The 25,590-nt window shown below is 43.7% G+C and overlaps 1 protein-coding gene across 1 annotated transcript in view; it reads right to left on the bottom strand.

Annotated features, from left to right (window-relative positions):
• Positions 1-19,849, bottom strand: part of RHOF (ras homolog family member F, filopodia associated) — a 74,622-nt gene extending 54,773 nt beyond the window's left edge. Inside the window, exon 1 of the mRNA XM_089662052.1 lies at positions 19,593-19,849. Within this exon, the coding sequence (XP_089518178.1) occupies positions 19,593-19,751 (159 nt within the window). The 5' untranslated portion in view covers positions 19,752-19,849. The remainder of the gene's footprint in view (positions 1-19,592) is intronic.
• Positions 19,850-25,590: the final 5,741 nt, after the last annotated feature.

Here is a 25,590-nt window from a genome sequence, read left to right as displayed (position 1 = left end):
ATCAGTCTAAGCATTTATCAGTTCGGTCCTGAAATGCCTTGCAGGCCTGGTGGTACATACCTACCCTGAAAATGGGACATTGCAGGGCTCACAAACAACGCTTTAAATGGCGTTTAGGTTTGTCAACACAGGCTGATTTTTGCTTTCAAAGATGACCAGTTGAAGTGTTTGGGACACTTAAAGCAGGTGGTGAGAAGGCGATTCAACGCTTTCTTACCACCTGTCAAATGCTTTCTGAAAAGCGATTCAAACAGACGGCTCTTCAGAGTGCATCACACATGTGAACAAGTCATTTTGGTGACAGCGACTGGTGTGGCGGTGATTAGGGACACGGTGACAGCTGTGGCGGTGATTAGGGACACGGTGACAGCTGTGGCGGTGACTAGGGACACGGTGACAGCTGTGGCGGTGACTAGGGACACGGTGACAGCTGTGGCGGTGACTAGGGACACGGTGACAGCTGTGGCGGTGACTAGGGACACGGTGACAGCTGTGGCGGTGACTAGGGACACGGTGACAGCTGTGGCGGTGACTAGGGACACGGTGACAGCTGTGGCGGTGACTAGGGACACGGTGACAGCTGTGGCGGTGACTAGGGACACGGTGACAGCTGTTGCGGTGACTAGGGACACGGTGACAGCTGTGGCGGTGACTAGGGACACGGTGACAGCTGTGGCGGTGACTAGGGACACGGTGACAGCTGTGGCGGTGACTAGGGACACGGTGACAGCTGTGGCGGTGACTAGATATACCAACTCTGGTGCGTCGTTGATTAGCGATACTGGCTGGCAGTACTGGTCTGGTGACATTGTACTTACGTGGCAGTGATCAGAGGCAATGGTTGACAACACTGACATACAGTGATATCAATGCAGCCATTCATTGTACATGATCACTGCCACAGCAATACAATGTCACCATAGTGACACTGCAGTTGTTCTGGTGACAGTATATTTAAAAAAAAAAAAAAAGAAATTTTTTTTGTTTTTTTACACATACAGTCACCAGAGCAGTGCAGTGTTTTACACTATGATTGCTTATACAGATATAATGGGTATACTGAATAGACAATCTTTTCTGACAGTGTTCAGCTGCACTGAGAACTACTGTAATAGCGATATTTGGCCGCAGCCAACACATGGTACAGGGCCACCACTGTTTACTAATTACTATGATTGCTGTAATTGGTGACAGCAATCACATGGTACAGGGCAAATCACAGCAGCCTTGTACCCTGATCTGTGATTCACCGTGTTCAGTGGACACAGTAGTCACAGGTCGTGCCACTACTTGCTCCTGACAAGGTGCACGAGCAGCCGATGCGGGAAGACGTACTGGTATATTCACCTGTATCTGCGCTGCTCCCATACGGCCATATATCTACATTGACAAGATGGGAGATGCTTAAAGTACCCGCAAACACACCTCATATCAATGTGCAGCATAGGGCGAGCATGTGTATGAAAACTTTTATTTCACAATGCTTATGAGGGTATCCTTACAAACTTCCAAGTGAAAGCATAAATTCTAGGGCCATAATTCACAGTTAACTAAAACTGTAAAGGCTTTTAACCCTTCCACTGCCAGAGCCGTTTTTTGCGCATGTTTAAAAAATCATTTTAAGCCCAAAGATTGCATAAAACACCAAAAAGTAAATGACAATGTGTTAACATTAACAAAACAGGTAAAGACATTAAATTGCAGTAAAATAACGAAAGTGAATACTAGGCTATGATATGGTAGTTAACCTAGACCATAATAATACTAAACAAAGTTAACCCAATATATACAGCATTGATAAAAGTGGCATAAACAGTGAAAAGGATAAATGTCAAATGAAAGTTTCTCAGTAACTCTTCAACTGACCAAATAAAGTGTCCCAGAATGCACTCTGTACATATACTGTATATACTTATACCCAAATGTAAGAGTATATTTAAGAAGAGGTACCCAGTGAGGCAGTTTTATAGATAACTGGTTATCTTCAGCCACCTAACGGTGGGGGCCAATCTGTATGGTGGTGCACGTGCTGTCCCTTTAAATCTGCATGCAGTGGCAATGATCACACACAACAATGGCTCACCTGTACTGGCAACACAGCTATCACTTAAGCCTGCAGACAAAGGAACACACACAACCCCCACCTCTTGTGGCGAATGGAAGGGGGGAGGGGGGGATCCTGAGCACACTGCTTTAAGTGCATGGCTACACTATAAAAAAAAAATACAGATTTGAATATGTATTTACAGTTTCCCCAGTAAGCAAGTGGTTAAGGGAAGGGGTGTGGCTTGATACCTGCAACCTCACCCCTCAAAACTTGTGATTTCTCCAACTTTTACAACTATGGACTGTTATGACACTGTAAGCCTAGTTCACAAAACTTCAACAATAATAGGGATCTTTATTGTTGCCGTATGAATTTTTATAATCTCATTGGAGTCATGGAATTGGTGAAAATAAAGGTCACTTAAAAAAAAAAAAAAAAAAAAAAGGGGAATCCTTATCCTTGTGTGTAGCCTTGAGAATTGAGCCTAACATCTGTTGGGTCTAACATATCTGGGAACACAAAGAAGTAGGTACATCCTAAAATCTACAAGCACCTTATACCCTCCGGTGATAAAAGCAAACGTGTTAACAAAACCTGCTATTCAACTTTACTACAAAATGTTTTGCACGAGCATAGAGTGCTGGAGTAACTATTATAATATATATATAATTATCAAACTGCTTCCTGACCCATGTGCATTTACAGAAAATCTGTAATGTGTCAGCTCAAAAGCAATTTAAAACACATTATTATAAACCAAACAACAAAACAGTTACAATGATACTGCCAATATTTACATTCTTAAAATTCTTTCTTTCTTGGATACCTGATACTGAAAGCTCCATAACCCTGAAGCCTAACCTACAACCAGCATGTTGCTGTGATAGGGATCTTATCACCGAGAACACCGACCTTTGCTCCTTTCTAATCCCAGCCAGTCACCCTGCATGAGCAGGTGTCCATGCAAATATAATGCCAGTTGCATTGGTATTCAATAAAACAAACATTCACATTGTTATAAGCAAATTCCATATGCTGCTATATTTATCTAACATCTCTAAATAGTCCTCCTGGTTCTTATGTTGGCACTACACAATAATTGGAGTCTACATTGTGGGGAATAGAGTGGATATCAGCAATTTAGCAGCTGAGCATTTCTGGAAGATTTTCCATTTTCTGTATTTGCAGGGAAAGATAAAGCATAGGGAAATGTACAAGTATTGCAGACAATTACTGCATATGAATGGTTTTTTTTTCCATTTTATTATGAAATATGCACCCCTGTGCATCAGACTATCCCAAGTACCCCACTAAATGGCAAACATGTACAGCCCAACACTAGCAGATGTTTGCAAAGCAATATAATGCTATAAGAAAGGTCAATGACAACAAATACATATGCTATAAAATAAACCTTTTGAGACAGATTTACCAGTGCTAAGCTTTCTGTAGAAGCCGCTAGCTGCCTGGTTTTCATATGCATCCTATTAATTATAAAATATGTATCAGAGCCAAATCCTGTATATTACCATGAATTTACTATGGTCCCTTCGTGTCAACCTGACACTGTCCAAAACATTTCAAAATCTCAATAGTGCTGACAGTGCAGGCACCCCGTCAGGACTTACTAATAGATGGGTTAGTCTTTAACCACTTGCCATCCAGAGAATTTAGCCCATTTCCTGACCAGGCCATTTTAGGCGATACAGCGCTGCGTTACTTTAACTGACAATTGCGTGGTCATGCAATGCTGCATCCCAATGAAATTTATGTCCTTCCCGCCCCCCCCCACAAATAGAGCTTTCTTTCAGTGGTATTTGATCGCCACTGCGTTTATTTTTTGAGCTATAAACAAAAAGACCAACACTATAGAAAAAAGAAGAAAAAACTATTTTTGACTTCTTGCTATAAAACATATCCGGTAAAAAAAAAAAAATTTAAAAATCAGATTTCGGCATAAATTTAGGCCAAAATGTATTCTGCTACATGTCTTTGGTAAAAGAAAAAAAAAATCCCAATACATGTCAATGAATTGGTTTATGTGAAAGTTACAGCGAACAAATTAATGTGGCTCACAATATCCAAATGATTAAAGTGGTTCCTCATTCTATTATGATGGTCATACACATTTCGATTTGTTTTCTGACCAATCTCTTCTGATAGGAAAAACTGATCTATAGTCTGCTACTATAGACGAGGTCACGTTTTTCTAACAACCACCTGTCCCCTGGACCATTTTCCCTCTGCAGTCACCCTCTGACTCTATCCTACCCTCTCTAACTCACATCTTCAATTTCTCCCTCTCTTCTGGCATCATCCCCTCACTCTAACATGCACTAGTCATCCCCATATCTAAAAAGTATTCCATGGACCCCACCAATCTCCTTCTTCCCCTTTTCCTCCAAACTCCTTGAACGCCTGGTCTAAAACCAACTGAGCGGCCACCTCATTAAGAATAACCTTCTTGATCCCCTTTTGTCTGGATTTCACCCTCAACACAGAAACTGGTCTCCTAAAACTCACAAACCATTTACAGGTAAAACTCGAAAAATTAGAATATTCTGCAAAAGTTCTGAGATTGTGGATTTGGGGTTTTCATGAGCTGTAAGCCATAATCATCACAATTATGACAAATCACGGCTTGAACTATCTTGCTTTGCATGTAATGAGTCTCTCTCATATATTAGTTTCACCTTTTAAGTTGCATTACCGAAATAAATGAACTTTTGCACGATATTCTAATTTTTCGAGTTTCACCTGTACTAGCAGCTAAAACCAATGGACACCATTCTGTACTCCTACTTCTGAACCATTCAGCTGCCTTTAATATGGTTGACCACCCCCTCCTCCTGAAATAAAACTTTACTTCTTTGGTCTCCATGACACTGCTCTTCATTGGTTCTTATCCTACCTATCCCACCGCACCTTCAGTATCACTTACAATTCTTCTTCCTCCTCTCTTCCTTTCTCTGTCAGGGTCCCCCAAGGATCTGTTCCTGGACCTCACCTATTCTCGATCTACACCTCCTCCCTGGGTCAGCTGATAGACTCCCAAGGCTTTCAATATAATTTCTACGCTGACGACACCCAAATCTATCTCTCTACCCCTCAGCTTACAACATCAGTCTCCTCACGTATCACTAACTTACTGACCAACAAATCAGACTGGAAGTCACACCACTTCCTCAAACAATCTATCCAAAACAGAGCTCTTAATATTTCCTTCCCCACAAGCCCTTCCCCTGACTTCTCTGTCAAGATCAATGGCACATCAACCCCTCCTTGCATGCCAGGGTGCTAGGTGTAATAATGGACTCTGAACTCTTTCGGCCCCACATCCAATCACTTTCCAAAGCTTGCTGTCTCAACCTCCACATCATCTCCAAACTATGCCCCTTCCTAACCAATGACACCACAAAGCTCCTAATTCACTCCAGGGTATCTCTCACTTACTGCAAATCCCTCCTCATTGGTTTACCTTTACATAGGCTATCCCCCCCTCATGAATGCTGCTTACCAACCTTACCAACTGTTCAGTGTCGCCCAATCCCTGCATTGGCTGCCACTCACCCAACAAATTAAATTCAAAATACTAACAACTTACAAAGCAACCCACAACTCGGCCGCCAGCTGCATTAACCTACTGTTAAAATACCAACCAAATCACACACTTTGTTCCTCCCAAGACCTCCTGCTCTCTAGTTCCCTGGTCACATCCTCCCATGCTCGCCTCCAAGACTTTTTCTGAGCCTCTCCCATCCTATGGAATTCCCTACCCCAATCTGTCCAACTAGCTCTTATTCTGTCCACTTTTAGGCGATCCCTGAAAACTTCTCTTCAGAGAAGTCTATCCCGCCTCCACCTAACAACTGTACATGTATTTTCTCCATCAGCTTATCCCCCACATCTTTCGTATCACTTGACCCTCCCCTTTTATATTGTAAACTCTAATGAGCAGAGTCCTCCGATTCCTCCTGTATTGAATTGTATTGTAACTGTACTGTTTGCCCTCACGTTGTAAAGTGCTGCGCAAAATGTTAGCGCTATATCAATCCTGTATTATAATAATAACAACAATACAAAAATATTTGACAATTTGACTGATATGCCACACACAGATAAGTAGATCTCAATCAATAGGATATGATCAAAAGTTATCACATTGCTATTTCAACCAAGAAATCTCATAATCTGATCGACTGAATTACAATCAAATTTATGAACAAATTATCTCATTGGTGCCAAATCAATGCAATACAATAATATTAAAGTGGAACTTTTGTCAGAAAATTAAGTCCTGCTAGATCACTTCAGGCTGGCCCCTTCTGCAGATAAAGCTATGTAAAACATTAAAAAAGAAGTGCATATACTGTTCAAAATCCAGTAATACACGGTCTCACCCTGCTCTGCACAAGCTTAGTTGCTCTGTATTTTTTGGCACTGGGCCGAATATCAGAGCCACTAGAGGTCAATCTGCTGACAGCCAAAAGATTTACTTCTGCTCATGGGCTTCAACAAAATTGCAAGAAGAAACCGGAGCAATGCTGGAGGCAATTTACAGCACACACTAATTTTGGTAGCATAATTATTAATGTGGAATGCATGTTTCTTCCTAAACAGCATTATTTTTTATCAAATTGTTATGGGTAAAGTTCCACTTTATTTTTCCATCCTGGCTGACCAACTCACTTTGATGGAAGTTGACCTAAATGAATTATAAAGGAAGTTATGGCTATTCAATTGTTTGCGTATTCAATTATTTTAGTTAAAACACATATTGATCAGATAATAAAACTAAGCCATGGAGTGCAACTTGTCAGTATACTGTGTAAACACATGAAAAGAGTGTTACTGTTATTAGTAGAAAACCATAAAAGATCATATGTGCGATTACAAAATGAACTGTGATCTGAGTGCCCATTAATTTGGCAGATGTGTCATGAAGGGTCAAGTCATAGACCTATTCTAGGATCTGTAACCTCCCAAGAGTCTGTTCATGTTGGTGGTTCGAGAGTGGGGTCATTTAACCATCCACGCCAGATTCTCAAATTTGAGCGCTACCACTACAATATTCAGGTTTATGTTTCTACGGTGAGCATAGAAAGGATTCACCTTTTCTATCCACCAGTGTGATGTGGGAGGCTTGGAGGATAAGTGGTCAATTTTCTTGGTCCTGACCAAGTAGAGGCTTCTGATCCCTTCTATTTAAAGACAAGGGTCATCACAGGAGAAGTACCAAAATGCCCAAGTTTAAATGAACACTGTAGTTGAAATGCTTGATTAATGGTAATGAATACATTCCCTGTACTGCACCAATTTAGGGCATTTCCAAAACATATGAATAAGAGCCCCCTGTCTTGGGGCACAGAAGGGAGTCTCTACAGGAGCAGTGGAACATTCTGTGGGGTATCCAATATACTCTATGCAAAAGAAATAATTCCGTTAACCCAGCAATACACACAAACAGCGGGGCTCAGGATGGAGCCTGGAGATTACCCCCAAAGCAATTGGCCAGGAGCACCAGCGGGGGACCCGATAAGCGGAGAATGGGAGCTGTTCTGTGCAAATCTATTGCAAAGGGCAGGTAAGTATGACATGTTTGTTATTTTAAAAAATAGGTTTACAATCAATCACTTTAAATATACAAGTTTTCAGTGTTTATCCTAGAGATATTTGATTTCATCTATTAGATTTCAAGAGGCTATAAAAAAAGGCCAACATTTTATATAATACAGCTAACTGGTCTGCTGTAAATGTATAAAATTATGTTCCCTTATGGCATGTATGGTTAACACCGTTTATGTCCAAAACTGAATACCAGCAAAATGTACCTCACAAGGTACAATAAATTCCAACTTAAAATGTACTTGGATTAGAAATGCATTTTCAGTTTCCAAGAACCAATCTGTAAACGGCTATGCAAGTACTTGGCACCTCACAAAAAATAAAGTTCACACACCCCAACAGTATGCAAAATTTACTGCTGATTTTTGTTTAGACTTCAGATAGAGATTTCCTTCCTTCAGCTACAGAGATGGGCAAATGGATCAGGGACCTGTCCTATCTATGGCTGGGCTTTGTTTACATAATGAACATATTGGAGTAGTTTAACCACTTGCCCTCCAGAGGATTTACCCCCCTTCCTGACCAGGCCATTTTTTGCAGTACGGGGCTGCGTTATTTTAACTGACAATTGCGTGGTCATGCAACGCTGCACCCAAATGAAATTTATGTCCTTTTTTCCCCACAAATAGAGCTTTCTTTCGGTGGTATTTGATTGCCTGTGCAGTTTTTATTTTTTGTGCTATAAACAAAAAAAGGCAGACAGTTTTGAGGAAAAAAACAACAATATTTTTGCCTTTTTGCTATTAAACATGTCTAGAAAAAAAAAAATTTTAAAAATCAAATTTCGTCAAATTTAGACCAAACTGTATCCTGCTACATGTCTTTGCTGAAAAAAAAAAAAATCCCAATACGTGTAAATTAACTTGTTTACGTGAAAGTTATAGCGTTTACAAAATGGCTATATATATATATATATATATATATATATATATATATACATACATACATATACATACATATATATATATATATACACATACACACACACACACACACACAGGAATTTTTTTTTCTTTTTTAACTAGTAATGGCGGCGATCAGCGACTTATAGCAGGACTGCGGCGGGCATTCTGACTTGGTGTCACTGATATTCCCAGTGACACCAATACAGTGATCAGTGCTAATAGAAAGCACTGACACTGTACTAATGGCACTGGGCAGGAAGGGGTTAACATCTGGGGCAAAGGGTTAACTGTGTGCTTTTTTTACATTATGTGCTGTGTGTGTTTCACTGTAAGCACACTGCTTTGTTTGGCTCTACTAGGCAGGTCTCTCCTCCATTTGTAATACTCGGCGATCACCAGGTGCGACCCGGTGATTGACAGCCAAGGCCACGAATGGTGGCGCAGGTAGGGTGCGCCCCCTACCTGGAAATGCAAAATCATGTATATATACACACATGTGATTTTGCGCACCCCTGCACCCCTGTAGCAGTATTTCTGCTATAGGGCAGAGGGGAAGCGGTTAAAGACGTGAAGCTGGTTTGGTATGGACAGAGAAATGCAGCAAATTCATTTTTCACATAAACATTTGTCACAAGCAGAACTACTGTTTTTTTTTTTTTTACAAGGTTATGTGTTAGACTTTCCCTCTATATACACATATGGAATCATGCCGTTAGAATTAAATGAGACAATGAAAAGCAAACCAATTACTTTTCATGCTTCTATCTAAAACATAAAGAACTTTCTGTTGTCAGTGCTATTCAGCCTCCTCTGCAAATGTGGAGCGGCTATGCTGTGCTTTTTGGGAATGAAGGGAATCCTAGCTGTGCACTGTATGTGTGTTCCCTGCTTCTCTTGAATACTGCCGCGTACCTGATGGCTCGTACTGTACATAATACACTTCTTTTCATCCAACATTTAGCAAAACTCAACAAAAGCACTGTGAATGCAGAATGATGCATAACAGGTATTAAAATGCAAAACAACGTCTTGGCACTCAAAATGTTCTTTCAAACATCCTTTCTTTTTTAGCTTTTTTTAACCAAAAACAAATGCATACGAAGACACACACACAGTGAGTAGCCAAAGCCAACCAAGAAGTACTGGGTGGGGGGCTCTCCTGAACAGGTAGGGGAAGAAGGAACCTAAGAGCCTCACATCCTTTCCCTAGACTTTAATGTGGGCATGAAGACCAACCCCCTACAATCTAGAGTGAAAAGTGAGACACAAAAAAAGCTCAGTAACATACAAAGTGAGAGAAAGTAAATAAAAGTGCCAACGTTCAAGACAGTGGCTAGGCCATGAGAGCTTTTTGAAAAAAAGGTTGCCTCAGTCTTGGCCAAAAGGCCTAGCCCAGTGGTGGGCAACCTTTTTTTTCAACTGAGCCAAATCTCGCCAAAACCACGATTGAAATTTATTTTGAGAGCCACATTTTTAAAACTGAAAATACATCTCCCATATAGTAATTCATCCCCCATAGTAATTCATCCCCCATAGAGTAATTCATCCCCCATAGAGTAATTCATCCCCCATAGAGTAATTCATCCCCCATAGAGTAATTCATCCCCCATATAGTAATTCATCCCCCATATAGTAAGTCCCCCCCCCATATAGTAAGTCCCCCCCCCATATAGTAAGTCCCCCCCCCCCATATAGTAATTCATCCCCCATATAGTAAGTCCCCCCCCCATATAGTAATTCATCCCCCATATAGTAAGTCCCCCCCCATATAGTAAGTCCCCCATATAGTAAGTCCCCCCTGTGTCAATTCACTTACCTTTGCTCCGTGCGTTCCTCTCGTCGTGCTTCCCGCGCCGTTCTGGTCTTCAGGGCGGACTGTGAGAGGAGAGGAGTTCGTCACACTGCCCCGCCTACATCCTGACAGCTGCAGAGTCCTGACTTTTGGGGCGGCCGCCCGAGAGGAGGGAGGGGAGCGGGCGGGCGGCCGTCCGGCACACGCCCGTCCGGGGGGAGGGAGGGGAGCGGGTGCCCGGCACACAGAGCCGCATTTAAGCTTGTAAAGAGCCGCATGTGGCTCGCGAGCCGCGGCTTGCCGACCACTGGCCTAGCCCATGAGGCGTAGGGCAAAAAAACACACACACACACACACACACACACACACACACCTGTGGTTTAGTGCAGTTTCATGGGTTCTCTAACGTCACAGCTCTCAGCCAGACAAAAGTAGCACAGATCACATCAGGAGGCACTGGGCCCCTTGGAACCCCCCACACTAGGGAAGTACTACTGACCCACACTTTAGCTAGCGGGTGTTTGATTCGGATTCCTTTCTCCAAGAAGATTGTCCCTCCGGACTCCCATCAAACCAGCAGGGATACTATACAGCCAAAAAAAACAGAATAATGGTGGAGCACCCCGACTGATGCTACACTTGATTTTAGCCAAAATATCAAGATGCAAAAAGTTTTTAAACATTTCTTTACTTAAAGACAATAAGAAGCCAAAGTGGCACCTCCTTCCTAAACCCTTACCCTGTAAAACAACCCATTCAGTTTAAACTAGCAATGAAAGGCAAAACATTTGTGTATAAATATTATAAAAAAACAAAAAAAAAACTTTTATTTCCCCTTTTTAAGTGACCTCACTCCCTCTGTTCTCAGCTGGGTAGAGAACTGGGCGAGGAGAAAAAGCAGCACAATGATCATCCCATTGAATGGCTGTGTAGGGGGAGGGGTGCCAGGCCAAGTCTAATCATTGGAGGAGAGCACACTGACACCGAGTTCCCAGCACAGCTAGAGATCTGACCAAAGTGTGTTCTGTTGCCTAGTGTGGTCAGTTTTTAATAGGAAATCAGAGGGACTGGCAGGAACACTAGGGATTTCACACAAATGAAGCAATACAAAGAAAACAGGTTACCTTTTCATACAAGTACATGGTACAGCAGGCACATATCAGAAATATGAAATGCTGGGTTTACACATGCTTTAAAGTGTTATATGCAGTAAAGCATGCTTGTTATGCACACTGTGGAACCAAAGGGGTTAATCCACTGCATTGTGTAAAAAGGCCATTTGATCCTGTTTTCTCTGCCCCTCCTCTTGTTCAAATGTCCACCTGATAAGACAGCCTTTCCATGGCTCTACCCACTGTCCCGAAATGAAGAATTATTCTTTCATTTTGGGATATGTGATGGAATGAGACATGTGAATACCTCCTGTTCTAAGAAGGCTTTGCTGTGCTATGCTAGACTTGCTAAGAGAAACACAGAAAAGAAGTATTGTGCAGGCTACACTGGTCTCATACATACAACATGTATCTTTCATTCAGATCAACCACATGTCTGGCTTGTGTTAAATGAATTGCAGAGAGCAGCCTCTCCTCTCCTATGAAGGGAAATATTTCTAATGTAATAAATCATAGAGAAATATGCATGTAAAACAATCTCATGAAAGGCCAGTCTGCTTTGTTTGTACAGCATGAGTGAAAACATTTCTGTGAATATCTATGGGTCAGTAACCCCTGCACGTGCCCTGTGTGGACAAAGCAGCTCAATATACACGGAAAATACACACGGAAGGATAACTAAGCCAACATCTGCTGCTATGCTGTGCACTTATTGTCACTGAGGGTGTAGTCCTCTCTCATGAAGTATAAACACCTTGTACAGTCTTATTAGGACATTACAATGAATTCTGCCATTATTACTGTACACACTATATTCCCAAAAGTATTGAACAACTGCCTTTACACACAAGAACTTTAATGGCATCCCAGTCTTAGTCCATAGTATTCAATATTGAGTTGGCCCAGCCTTTGCCACTATAACAGCTTCAACTCTTCTGGGAAGGCTGTCCACAAGGTTTAGGAGGGTGTCTATGGGAATGTTTGACCATTCTTCCAGAAGCACATTTGTGAGGTCAGGCACTGATGTCTGACAAGATCTGGCTCACAATCTGTGCTCTAATTCATCCCAAAGTATTGGGTTGAGGTCAGGACTCTGTGCTGGCCAGTCAAGTTCCTCCACCCCAAACTCACTCATCCATGTCTTTATGGACCTTGCTTTGTGTACTGGTGTGTAGTCACATTGGAACAGGAAGGAGCCATCCCCAAAAAACTGTTCCTACAAAGTTGGCAGCATGAAATTGTCCAAAATGTCTTGGTATGCTGACGCCTTAAGAGTTCCTTTCACTGGAACTAAGGGGCCAAGCCCAACCCCTGAAAAATGGGCACAATAATCCCCCCTCCACCAAATTTTACACTTGGCACAATGCAGTCAGGTAAGTACCGTTCTCCTGGCAACCGCCAAACCCAGACATGTCCATCGGATTGCCAGACAGAGAAGTGTGATTGGTCACTCCAGAGAACACATCTCCACTGCTCTAGAGTCCAGTTGCGGCATGCTTTACACCACTGCATCTGATGCTTTGTATTGCACTTGGGGATGTAAGGCTTAGATGCAGCTGCTCAGCCATGGAAACCCATTCCATGAAGCTCTCTATGCACTGTTGTGCCAATCTAAGGGGCACATGAAGTTTGAAGGTCTTTAGCCATTGACTCTGCAGACAGTTTGCGCACTGTTCGCTTCAGCATGCGTTGACCCCGTTCTGTCATTTTACGTGGCCTACCACTTCGTGGCTGAGTTGCTGTTGTTCTCAGTTGCTTCCACTTTGTTATAATACCACTAACAGTTGACCGTGGAATATTTAGTAGCAAGGAAATGTCACAGATGGACTTATTGCACAGGTGGCAACCTATCACAGTACCACGCTTGAATTCACTGAGCTCCTGAGAGCGAACCATTCTTTCTCAAACGTAGAAGCAATCTGCATGCCTAGGTGCTTGATTTTATATACCTGTGGCCATGGAGGTGATTGGAACACCTGAATCCAATGATTTGGAGGGGTGTCCCAATACTTCTGGCAATATAGTGTATGTGAGGATCTAACAATGAAACAAGTGGTAATCACATTTTAGTTAACTAAAGTCAGATAAGTGAATGATGAACATAGGGCTACATACAGGCTGGTATCTAGGGGGATGCTGGGGTGGGCTTTGCTCCCTCAGAATTTATTTGTGCCCACCCCCCATAGTTCTCTGAAATGTAGTCACTGATCCCTGGGCTAGTCTGATGGGGATATTTGATGAAGGGGGATTGAAGTGGATGTAAAAAGGGAAACTCTGATGGGGACATCTGATGTAGGGGGGTACACTCAGGGGGACATTTGATGTATAGGGGGGACTCTGATGGGGACATTTGATGTGAGGGAAATTCTGATGGGAACAATGTATGGTGGCACGCCTGGAAGGCAGCTGATGTAAGGGGGCACTCTGGTGGGGGAATTTGATATAAGGAGCACTCTGATACAGTTGATATAAGGGGGCACAATGTTAGGGGTGTCTGATGCAAGGTGGGACTCTGATGAGGAAAATTGATGTAGGGAGCACTCTGAGGGGGACATTTGATGTAAAAGTGAAGCTTTGATGGGGGCAGTTGATGTAAGGGGAACTCTGAGGGTGAAAATGGATGCAAGTGAAACTCTGATGCAGACAATGGGTGTAGGGGAGCACTCTGATGAGGACAACTAATGTAAGGGGGCACTATGAGAATAACTCACATAAAGGGGATTCTGATGAGGATTTACAGTGCCTTGAAAAAGTATTCATATCCCATAAAATTTTCCACATTTTGTCATGTTACAACCAAAAATGTAAATTTATTTTTTGGGATTTTATGTAATAGACCAAAACAAAATGGCACATAACAGTGAAGTGGAAGGAAAATGACAAATGGTTTTCAAATTTTTTTACAAATAAATATCTGAAAAGTGTGGGGTGCATTTGTATTCAGCCCCCCGGAGTCAATACTTTGTAGAACCATCTTTTGCTGCAATTACAGCTGTAAGTCTTTTTGGGGATGTCTCTACAACCTTTGCACATCTAGGAGAGCAAAATGTCTATCCATTCTTCTTTGCAAAATAGCTCAAATTCTGTCAGATTGGATGGAGAGTGTCTGTGAACAGCAATTTTCAAGTCTTGCCACAGATTCTCTAACACATGAATATTCTTTGATCCAAACCATTCCATTGTAGCTCTGGCTGTATGTTTAGGGTAGCTGTCCTGCTGGAAGGTTAACCTCTGCCCCAGTCGCAAGTCTTTTGCAGACTCTAACAGATTTTCTTCTAAGATTGCCCTGTACAATAACTTTTTGGTATAGGTAGATTTTCAATTTTCTCACTGATTAAGGCCTCATTCACACCAACAATGTCAAACCTGCATTTACAGGACATTTCTAAATGCAAATGAATGTAATGACTTTTAATAGTGTCATTCGCACTGTGTGTTCAGGTATAGTCAGTTTATCTGCATTTAGAAAAAAACAGAATTCTGTTCATTCAGGATCCGATTAGACAACACAGGTTAATTACAGTAAAGGCAACTAAACACATCAAAACGTGCCTAAAGCAGGAACGTCTGAATGCAGACAAAAGTTGTGATGAAGGTAGGAGAGTTGTGTATACTGTTTGCATCACTTCTCTTGTGCTTAGAAAAGCAAACTACATGGAGGCTGGGGTGAATGAGGCCCAAATCTTATAACATTTTCTAAGAATGGGGAAAAAACTGATAATTTTTACATGTCCCAAGCTACTAGCTGAACAGTATTAAATACAATGGTGTAGGAGACTTTATTTTCAGCTAGCAAAGTAAATGTTAGTGAATAAAGGTAATACATAGATGACATACTGTATATACATCCCATCTAGAATTGTACATATCATAAAATATATTTCTTCAGGACAGATGGACTTGTGTTTACTTTGTATATCCAATCCGTGGATAAGAGAATTAAAAAAGGAAAAATTAATTTTGCTAGTATATAACGGATGTTTAAAGTGAGCACAGCCTGACCTAATTCACTTAAAGTGGTTATAAAACCCAGAAATGAAGTATGAACAAAGAATATCCCTCTATAGAGTGTACTTGTCTCAATCCAGAGCACTAAGAGAGTCATTTCTGTCTGCTGCCTCATTCCTCAGTTATCAGCATAAATAACTTCTGATGAGTTTTTCTAACGCCAAAAGAAAAACGATGAGAGAGGAGGGCACAGCCTGTGATTGAAAGCCTCAGCTCTGTTCCTGTGTGGAGGGGGTTCCTATCCTCCAATCAGCTCTCAGAGCTGTCCTCAGTGATATAATTTCAGCTTCCAGTCTCATGCTTTTCAGAGCTGAGAGATCCTGTGTAAGTTCTGTGCTTTGAATGGATGTAGGGGACATATTACTGTAGATAAACAGGTACAACTTATGTAAGGGATGCATTTCATCTCTGTGTATCACCTGAGGCTGGTCACTTCACCAGGTATATATAAGGGTTTAAGTGCAGTGGGGCTGTGCTGGCATGCACAGGTCAAATGCTAGTTTTGTACTATGGGAGAGGAAAAAAAATACTCACCTGACCCTCCGATTCTTCCTGCAAAAGACCCCCCCACGGTCTTGTAAATGGGCTGTTCCTAAAGTCAGCACGCTCATTGCATGCTCCACAGACAGGAACAGTCCACTGCTGGACCGTGGGGGAGCGCGTTTTTCATAGGATCAGGCGAGTATAAGCCTAGTCCTCACTCCCAGAAAAAATGAGCATCCAATCCATGCAGTGGGGGAACAGACTTACTGCATGGTACAATTCATCTAAATTAAACTTTTTAACACAGAAGCCAAAACACCAATGATTTTAAGAACAATCAGAGTATGACAATTATGACAAACAGGGATTTATCTGTTTGACAAACATTTCATATTACAGGGTTATTAATTTAGATACATAACTCATAAATTAGATTCAGACTGGGTTCACACTTGTGTGGTGCGGTATATCGCATGTGATTCACACAGGAACCGCACCGCATTCCTGTGCAAATCACACACGAATTCTGTGCAGTGCGATTTCAGCCATACATTTTGTATGGCTCAAATCGCACCGCATCAAAAAGGTGCAGGGCCCTTTTTTGGTCCGCACTAGAATCGGATCGCATGGGTATTCACACCTATGCAATCAGATTCTGCACATTGGACTGCGTTTTGTGGACCGATTTTAGGGTATTTTTAACACACACCTGAAGTGGTTCGCATGAATGAGGTGCGATTGTGATGCGGTGTGGAATTTGCACATAAACCGCTGCGAATTCTGCACCGCATCAGTGTGAACCCAGGCTCATTGTTTAATTTCCCCAGAAGAAAAAAAAAAAAAGAACACGTGATTAGCTACTAAGGGAAGTATTTTTTCTTTAGAGATTAAATATTTAAAAAACAATATTACTGTTTTGTTTTCTAACAGGTAACAATAAGAAAATACCTTGAAAAAAAGCACCTAATCTTATGCAGCACACCCATACACCATTTCAAAAGACACAGTGGGTTTTATACAAAGTGAAAACTTGTAAAGTTCAGGTTGTTTCATTGTAGCACCAAATGAAAATGTTAGTGCTGACAGCTCTTTTATAGCTCTTGTAAATCTGTGCCAACCAACAAGGTGTTGGATATGATTGTTTTCTGGGATAATAAATGGATAAGAATAAGTAGCCGTGGCTTATCTTGAACCCCAAGATGGGCGATTATACCAGTAGAAATGCATCTCCACTGATAGATTCGCCAAGAAGAACCAACCACACGCTCTAATAAGTTCTGCACTCTCACTTGTCCAAAATAACAAGAGAGCAACATTTCCAAGGTCCAGCCAGCAAGGAAGCGACTCCAGCAGGGAAGTGAACTCTTATAGACAGTGTCATCGGCAAGTTGCTGCAAGTGACAGTATCACATATCTAACATGGCCCTTATAGAAATAGATTGGCTGGAAATATACTAACAGACATGAAATGACTGTTGCCTGATCTGGCTGATTGGAGTCAGACTGGGAAAGGATTGTATCACTGTACTGTAGTCACTTCCAGGTTGACTGATCCAGAGGGAAAAAAACAGACTGCCTGGTTCAGATTTTCCAAACATAAATGCACAGCCAGAACCACAATCCACATTCCCGCCACACTATAGCAGAAATACTGCTACAGGGATGTGCAAAATCACGAACATATACACGTGATTTTGCATTTCTGGGTAGGGGGCACGCTCGAGCTGCTCGCGTGCCCTACCTGTGCCACCATTGGCAGTCTCGGCCAGTGATTGCCCGCCAGCACCAGGTAATCACAGTGCATCACAGACAGGGGAGAGATCTGTATGTAAACAATACAGATCTCTCCCGTCAACTCCTGCACACTGCTTTGTATGGCTCTGCATAGAGCCATACAAAGCAGTGTGCTTACAGTTTAAAGTACACACACACAGCACACAGTAAAACAGCAGTTAACCCTTTGATCGCCCGAGTTGTTAACCCCTTCCTGCCCAGGGTCATTAGTACAGTGTCAGTGCTTTTTATTAGCACTGATCACTGTATTGGTGTCACTGGGGATGTCAGTGTCAGTTCCCTCCCACTGTCAGAATGCCTGCCGCAGTCCCGCTATAAGTTGCTCATCGCTGCCATTACTAGTATATATATAAAAAAAATTCCAGTGTGTGTATATATACCACCATTGAAGACCAGTGGAAAGAACGTCCCTTCCAATCGGGGGGCCAGTAGGCAGAACGTCCCTTCCAATCGGGGGGGGGCCAGTAGGCAGAACGTCCCTTCCAATCGGGGGGGGCCAGTAGGCAGAACGTCCCTTCCAATCGGGGGGGGCCAGTAGGCAGAACGTCCCTTCCAATCGGGGGGGGCCAGTAGGCAGAACGTCCCTTCCAATCGGGGGGGGCCAGTAGGCAGAACGTCCCTTCCAATCGGGGGGGGGCCAGTAGGCAGAACGTCCCTTCCAATCGGGGGGGGGCCAGTAGGCAGAACGTCCCTTCCAATCGGGGGGGGGCCAGTAGGCAGAACGTCCCTTCCAATCGGGGGGGGCCAGTAGGCAGAACGTCCCTTCCAATCGGGGGGGGGCCAGTAGGCAGAACGTCCCTTCCAATCGGGGGGGGGCCAGTAGGCAGAACGTCCCTTCCAATCGGGGGGGGGCCAGTAGGCAGAACGTCCCTTCCAATCGGGGGGGGCCAGTAGGCAGAACGTCCCTTCCAATCGGGGGGGGCCAGTAGGCAGAACGTCCCTTCCAATCGGGGGGGCCAGTAGGCAGAACGTCCCTTCCAATCGGGGGGGGGGCCAGTAGGCAGAACGTCCCTTCCAATCGGGGGGGGCCAGTAGGCAGAACGTCCCTTCCAATCGGGGGGGGCCAGTAGGTAGAACGTCCCTTCCAATCGGGGGGGGCCAGTAGGTAGAACGTCCCTTCCAATCGGGGGGGCCAGTAGGCAGAACGTCCCTTCCAATCGGGGGGCCAGTAGGCAGAACGTCCCTTCCAATAGGGGGCCAGTAGGAAGAACGTCCCTTCCAATAGGGGGCCAGTAGGAAGAACGTCCCTTCCAATAGGGGGCCAGTAGGAAGAACGTCCCTTCCAATAGGGGGCCAGTAGGAAGAACGTCCCTTCCAATCAGGGGGGGCCAGTAGGAAGAACGTCCCTTCCAATCAGGGGGGGCCAGTAGGAAGAACGTCCCTTCCAATCGGGGGGCCCAGTCCCTTGGTCTAAAGAGTGGCAGCTTGTGTCTCCGTCTTGTGACTCAAGTCAGGTCTAAGTATAGTGAAAGGTGTGAGGGAAGCTCAGCCCATTGTGAGTGAACATTCATCTGCTCTATTCTCGGTCCACTATTAGACAACTGAGTCATAGTTTTAGGGACTGAATCAGCTGCCTCCTATAAAGCCTGCCTGGCCTCACACCGAGCACAGCCGGGCTTCCCCTTGTCAATAACATAGGATTGGCTGTAGTGGGCATTGCAGACAGTTTCCTATTCAATAGAAGAGGACTCTGTCATGACAGACAGGTCCTCAGCTCCCTCCGTATTACACAACCTAGGAATAATAGACAATGATGGGATAATAGGCGCAGGCAGGGTGTGCCCAGTACTCTGCCATGTCAGGTGTGCCCCCACCTTGATACCCACCTCAGGGAAGGAGCCCTTGGCATAGACCATGAGCAGTGAAGTCTTCCCGCAGCCTCCATCTCCAACTATCACCATCTTCACCTCTTTCCTGCCCTTGTCTGCTCTCTGCCTCGCCTCCCCGGTGCCATTGCTGACAGTCCCGTTGGGTTGTTGGGTCATGGTGTCGCAGTCAGTCCATCAGAGGGTGACAACAGACAGGACAGTAAGCACGCTCCGCCGGCTAGCCCGCACACTGCTGCCTCAGACAAGTGCAAGCGAGATGCAGGCGAAGCCCGGCTACTATTGGCCGTGATTGGCTGGCGCGGCCCACGTGGGAAGCGGCTCCCATGCCCTCCCCTTTTCAAACTTAAAAGTTTTGGTGGAAGTCCTGACATTGTGACAGAGCCGAGCTGACTAGGGAACCCGGAGAGGAATGGCTGAGGAACACCTTGTAGAGGCGGGCCCGGCTCCTCCGTCACTCGGGTGCTCGTAGCTGCTCATCCACGTCCTCTTCTCAGTTTCCTTAGAATTGCCGGAAATGTCAAAGCATTACAATATATATTATTATTGTTATTAATTTTCTATTTGTATCCATCCAATCATTTAGTCCTTTTATTCGAAGACAGTGCTCGTTTTTTTTTAAAAGAACTCCAAACAAACGCAAGATCAAAGATTAGGGTTGTCACCTCATCCCTTTAACCACTTCCTGTCCGGACACTTTTAACCTCTTCCTGTCCAGGGCAATTTTCAGCTTTCAGCGCTATCACACTTTGAATGACAATTGCGCGGTCATGCAACACTGTACCCATATGAAATTTTTACCATTTTTTTTAGACAGATAAAGCTTTATTTTGGTTGTATTTATTCACCGCTGGGATTTTTATTTTTTTTGCTATGTAAATGAAAAAGTCCAAAAATTTTGAAAAAAAGTTTTTCTTACAAAATTTTGCAAATAAATAATATTTCATCATAAATCTTGGCCAACATTTATTCCGTTATCTTTTTAGTTAAAAAAAAAAAGCCAAATTAGTTTATAACCAAAAATTATGATTTAAACTTTTTTTACATTTTTATATCATTATTTATGTTGTTTTTTTTTTTCTACATACTGTCACCCTAAGAGTACAGTGTCACCATGGTGACACTGTACTACTTGTGGGGGGTGATGAAGATTTTTTTTTTTTTTTTTTACACTGATTGCTTTTACACCCATATAGGATGTAAAATCAATCATTTCTCTTTCTGTCTGCATTCTTGCAGCCATTGAGAACTACTGAGTGAGCTGAGATTGGTCACAGCTTGTCACATGGTACAAGGCTGTTGTGAATAGCCTTGTACCATGTGACCTCTGTGATCATTCACAGATTTCACACATAGTAAGCAATGATGCCAGAAGTGACATTTTGTTTACTACTATTCATGTGATCACTGATTGGCCAATCAGTGATCACATGATCGGGACCTCGCACAGAGGTCCCGTACAGAGATTGGTGTTCTGCTGTGTCCGGAGGACACAGCGGGCACCAATCGTGTTGCCACACACTCTCAGGAAGCTCCCACAGGCAATGAAGGCGGGGGGACATGTAGAAGCATTCACCCACTTCGGCAGCGCTCCTGTCCGTTATCTACATGGGCCAGACAGGAAGTGGTTAATGACACAGGTTCTGAGGCTAGTTTAATGCAGATAAGGCACCAAGTGAGTTGAATGACCACCTTAATCAGCCACAGAACCTGTGTCATTAATATGTGTTCGGGTTTAAAGGAATGAGGTGGCAACTCTATCAAAGATAGGAAACCCAGCTTTCCTGATGCCAACATGGCAACATACGTATAGCAGGGGCGGAGCTATATCATATGTATGCTGCCATAGATTAGTGTCAGGAAAGGAAAATTACAGTATTTGATACAATTCCATTTTCCTGATGTCAACATGGCAGCATGGCCAACATGTACTATATTGCCAAAAGTATTGGGACACCCCTCCAAATCATTGGATTCAGAAGTTCCAATCACCTCCATGGCCACAGGTGTATAAAATCAAGCCCCTAGGCATGCAGACTGCTTCTACAAACATTTGTGAAAGAATGGGTCGCTCTCAGGAGCTCAGTGAATTTAAGCGTGGTACCGTGATAGGTTGCCACCTGTGCAATAAGTTAATCCGGGAAATTTCCTTGCTGCTAAATATTCCACGCTCAACTGTTAGTGGTATTATAACAAAGTGGAAAAAACTGGGAACAACAGCAATTCAGCCACGAAGTGGTAGGCCACGTAAAATGACAAAGCGGGGTCAGCGCATGCTGAAGCGCACAGTGCACATAAGTCGCCAACTGTCTGTAGAATCAATAGCTAAAGACCTCCAAACTTTGCATGACCTTCAGGTTAGCACAACAACAATTTGTAGAGAGCTTCATGGAATGGGTTTCCATGGCCAAGCAGCTGCATCTAAGCCTTCATCACCAAGTGCAATACAAAGCGTCGGATGCAGTGGTGTAAAACACGCCGCCACTGGACTCAAGAGCAGTAGATACGTGTTCTCTGGAGTAACCAATCACACTTCTGTCTGGCAAACCAATGGACGTGTCTGGGTTTGGCGGTTACCAGGAGAACGGTACTTGCCTGACTGCATTGTGCCAAGTGTAACGTTTGGTGGAGGGGATTATGGTGCTGGGTTGTTTTTCAGTTCCAGTGAAGGGAACCTTAAGGCGTCAGCATACTAAGACATTTTGGACAATTTCATGCTCCCAACTTTGTGGGAACAGTTTGGGGATGGCCCCTTCCTGTTCCAACATGACTGCACACCAGTGCACAAAGCAAGGTACATAAAGACATGGATGAGTGAGTTTGGGGTGGAGGAACTTGAGTGGCCTACACAGAGTCCTGACCTCAACCAGATAGAACACCTTTGGGATGAATTAGAGTGGAGACTTGAGCCAGGCCTTCTCATCCGACATCAGTACCTGACCACACAAATGCGCTTCTGAAAGAATGGTCAAACATTCCCATAGACACATTCCTAAACCTTGTGGAAAGCCTTCCCAGAAGAGTTGAAGCTGTTATAGCTGCAAAGGGTGGGCCAACTCAGTATTGAACCCTACGGACTAAGACTGAGGTGCCATTAAAGTTCATGTGTGTGTAAAAGCAGGCGTCCCAATACTTTTGGCAATATAGTGTATAATATAGCTCTGCCCCTATCATATGTATGCTGCCCTGGAAAGGAAAATTACGGTAAGTGTTTGATACAATTTTCCATTTTTGATGCAATTATCATCTTCAATCCAATCCAATTTTTCTGCCAGTAGATGTTCTCGGTCTGATGGCCAGCATTATTCATGTGTTATCATGTGAGATGTTGAGGCACTGCAAAGAGATTGGGTGGAGGGGATTTGTGTTGGAAGGGGTAATTTGGGGGGCAGCAGGGGGTAAGAATTGTTCTAGGATCAGAAATTTGGGGAGAGTGTGCTAGGAGTGGTGATTTAGGGGCATTTGTGTTGGGAGGGGGGATGTGCTAGGAGGAGCATTTTGTGGTAGAAGAGGTTATATGGTGGAAGGGGAGGGGAATTGTGCTAGGAGGGGAGTTTTTTTAGAGGGGGATAATTGTGCTAGTAGAGATGATTGGGGATTATTTGTGATAGGAGGGGAAATTTTGGGGGGGAATTTGTGCTGGGAGGAGGTATTTGGAGTGGGGGAGAGAGGATGTGTACTCTGGAAATTTGAGGGGTAAAGAATTTGTGCTAGGAGGGGTTTTTTATGGCAGAGGCTATTTGTGCTGGGGGAATTTGGGTGGATGGGGGGCAAAGATTTGTGCTGGGAGGGGGGATTTCAGCAAGGAGGTGGATGTTTACTAGGAGGAGGAGGAAATTATGCCTAGGGGTAAGCATGCAGATTAGTGCTCAATATGTTTGGGGTGATATCATGTACCTGGTGATGGAGGCCAATGGAGAGAGATCTTCATTTGCGGCTAAGTTCCAGACTCCCCTGAGAGTGGGACAGCGGGAGTCAGGCCCAAAGTTGCACAGGTCGCCTGGGTAGTCGGTTCAAGCCAAGGTCAGGTACCAGGTGGGAATCAGAGCAGACGTAGTCAGATGGGATACCCGAGGTCATACACAGAGGAGCGAGAGAGAGAGAGAGAGAGAGTATCCGTAAGCCAGGCCGAGGTCAGATCAGGGGTAAGGCAGAGTAGACAGGTCCAGGAGCAAGCCAAGTCGGTAACAGTAGATCATGGGTCAAGTCACAGGAAACAGGAACAGGGCACTGGGAGCTAGAGATCATCCAGCAACTTGAGGAAGTGATAAGCCTCCTTATAAAGGCTGTCTGGCACCAGACTGAGGCTGATGTGTTCTTCTGCGGCCATGTAGAATACTGGCAGAAAACCCAGATCTTCCAGAACTCCTGCCGTGGACAGGACCCTGACAGTGCCCCCCTAAAGGGCAGCCTCCGGATGCCCACCTGGGCAATCTTTTCAGGATACTTGGAATGAAATTCTCGGAGAAGCCTGGGGGCATGTACATTCCCTTTTGGTTCCCAGGATCTTTCTTCAGGTGGGTACCCCTTCCATCTGACCAGGTACTGGATTTGTCTTGAGAACGCCCTGAGGGAGGGGAGAAATGCGTTGACGCACTTCCAGTCTGCCGTCCTAACGTCCTGCATCACTTCCGGTGAGTGGAAGCATGCCGAGCGGTGCATTCCAGGCGGCCATTTTTAGTATTGTTGGAGCTGTATCCTGTCATCCTCTGCAGAACTAGGCTGTGAGGTCTCTGATATGAGGTTGTGGAAGCTATGGATTTTATGGTAGCCTATGGAGGCGATAAAATTGATGCTTTTATTCATCCTGTGAAATGTGAGTGATCTGGCATTTCTACTTAATTTTGCACAGGGTAATTGCAGTATTACACTATTATATATTTTTTTCCCCTTGCAGTGCTGTGGAGTTTGGTGAGAGGAGAAGGCAGGAGCAATTGGAAGGAGAGCCCTGAATCCTATATAGTGGAAAGGAGCCGTGAAGGTTTTAAAGGGGGTTTAGGATCTCAAAACATCCTAAAAGGTGCATTACTCACCATCATCTGGTGAGTGCAGCTGATATTGGTTTCTCACTGGTGGATGGTGGAAGCACTAATAATTTTTTTGGAGATTTGTTTTTTTCACAAATTGTATTTGGGAGAAAGGACTTTTTTTCATTTGTATTTTTTTGGACACTTTATTATAATTGGAGATTTCTAAAAATATTTTTTTGGGGGATACTTTAATATTATATAATATTATTTAATATGTTTATTGATTTCTACACTGTATGATATTTTATTTATGTTATTTATTTAGTGAGGGTGATGATTTGCGCTGTTTTATTTCTTTCAATACTGGATTTGTCTTCCCCACCTTCTGCAGTCCAGAATTGCTTCAACCTTGTATTCCGTCTCCTCCCCAACTGTTATCGGCGGAGGAGGTGGTTCTACTCTCCCTGGAAAAGGATCAGGAACAGCTGGCTTGAGTAGGGAGACTTGGAAAACTGGATGGATCTTGTATGATTTCAGAAGGCACAGCTCAAACACCACTGGATTGATTTCCCTCTTGGTCTGGAAAGGGCCAAAGTACCTTGGACCCATCTTACGTGACGGGCACGGGAGTTTTAGATTGGCAGTTGATAGCCAAACTTTGTTTCCAATCTTCAGAGGAGGGTTTCCTCTCCATTTCCTTTCTTAGTGTTTTTTATAATCAGCCTGGGATTTCAGTATAGACTCTCGGAGGACTTTACAGTTGTTCTGTAGCATGGAGAGTCTGTCCTGTACTGCGGGTACCGAAGCTTCAGGAATGGTGTCAGGTATGGAGGAAGGCTGGAATCCATAATTGGCCCAAAATGGTGACTGGTTTGTAGCAGAATGGACTGAGTTGTTGTAGGCAAATTCTGCCAATGGGAGTAGAGATGCCCAATCATCCTGAGAAAAAGCAGAGAAGCACCATAAATATTGCTCCAAAGTCTGGTTTGTTCGTTCCGTTTGGAAACATGGAACAGAGCACGGGGAGC

The sequence above is a fragment of the Staurois parvus genome, unplaced genomic scaffold, assembly GCF_062004578.1.
Source record: "Staurois parvus isolate SC_StPar_1 unplaced genomic scaffold, SC_StPar_1.0 ptg001418l, whole genome shotgun sequence".
Classification (NCBI taxonomy): Eukaryota; Metazoa; Chordata; class Amphibia; order Anura; family Ranidae; genus Staurois; species Staurois parvus.
This window is presented reverse-complemented; position numbering and strand designations above follow the sequence as displayed.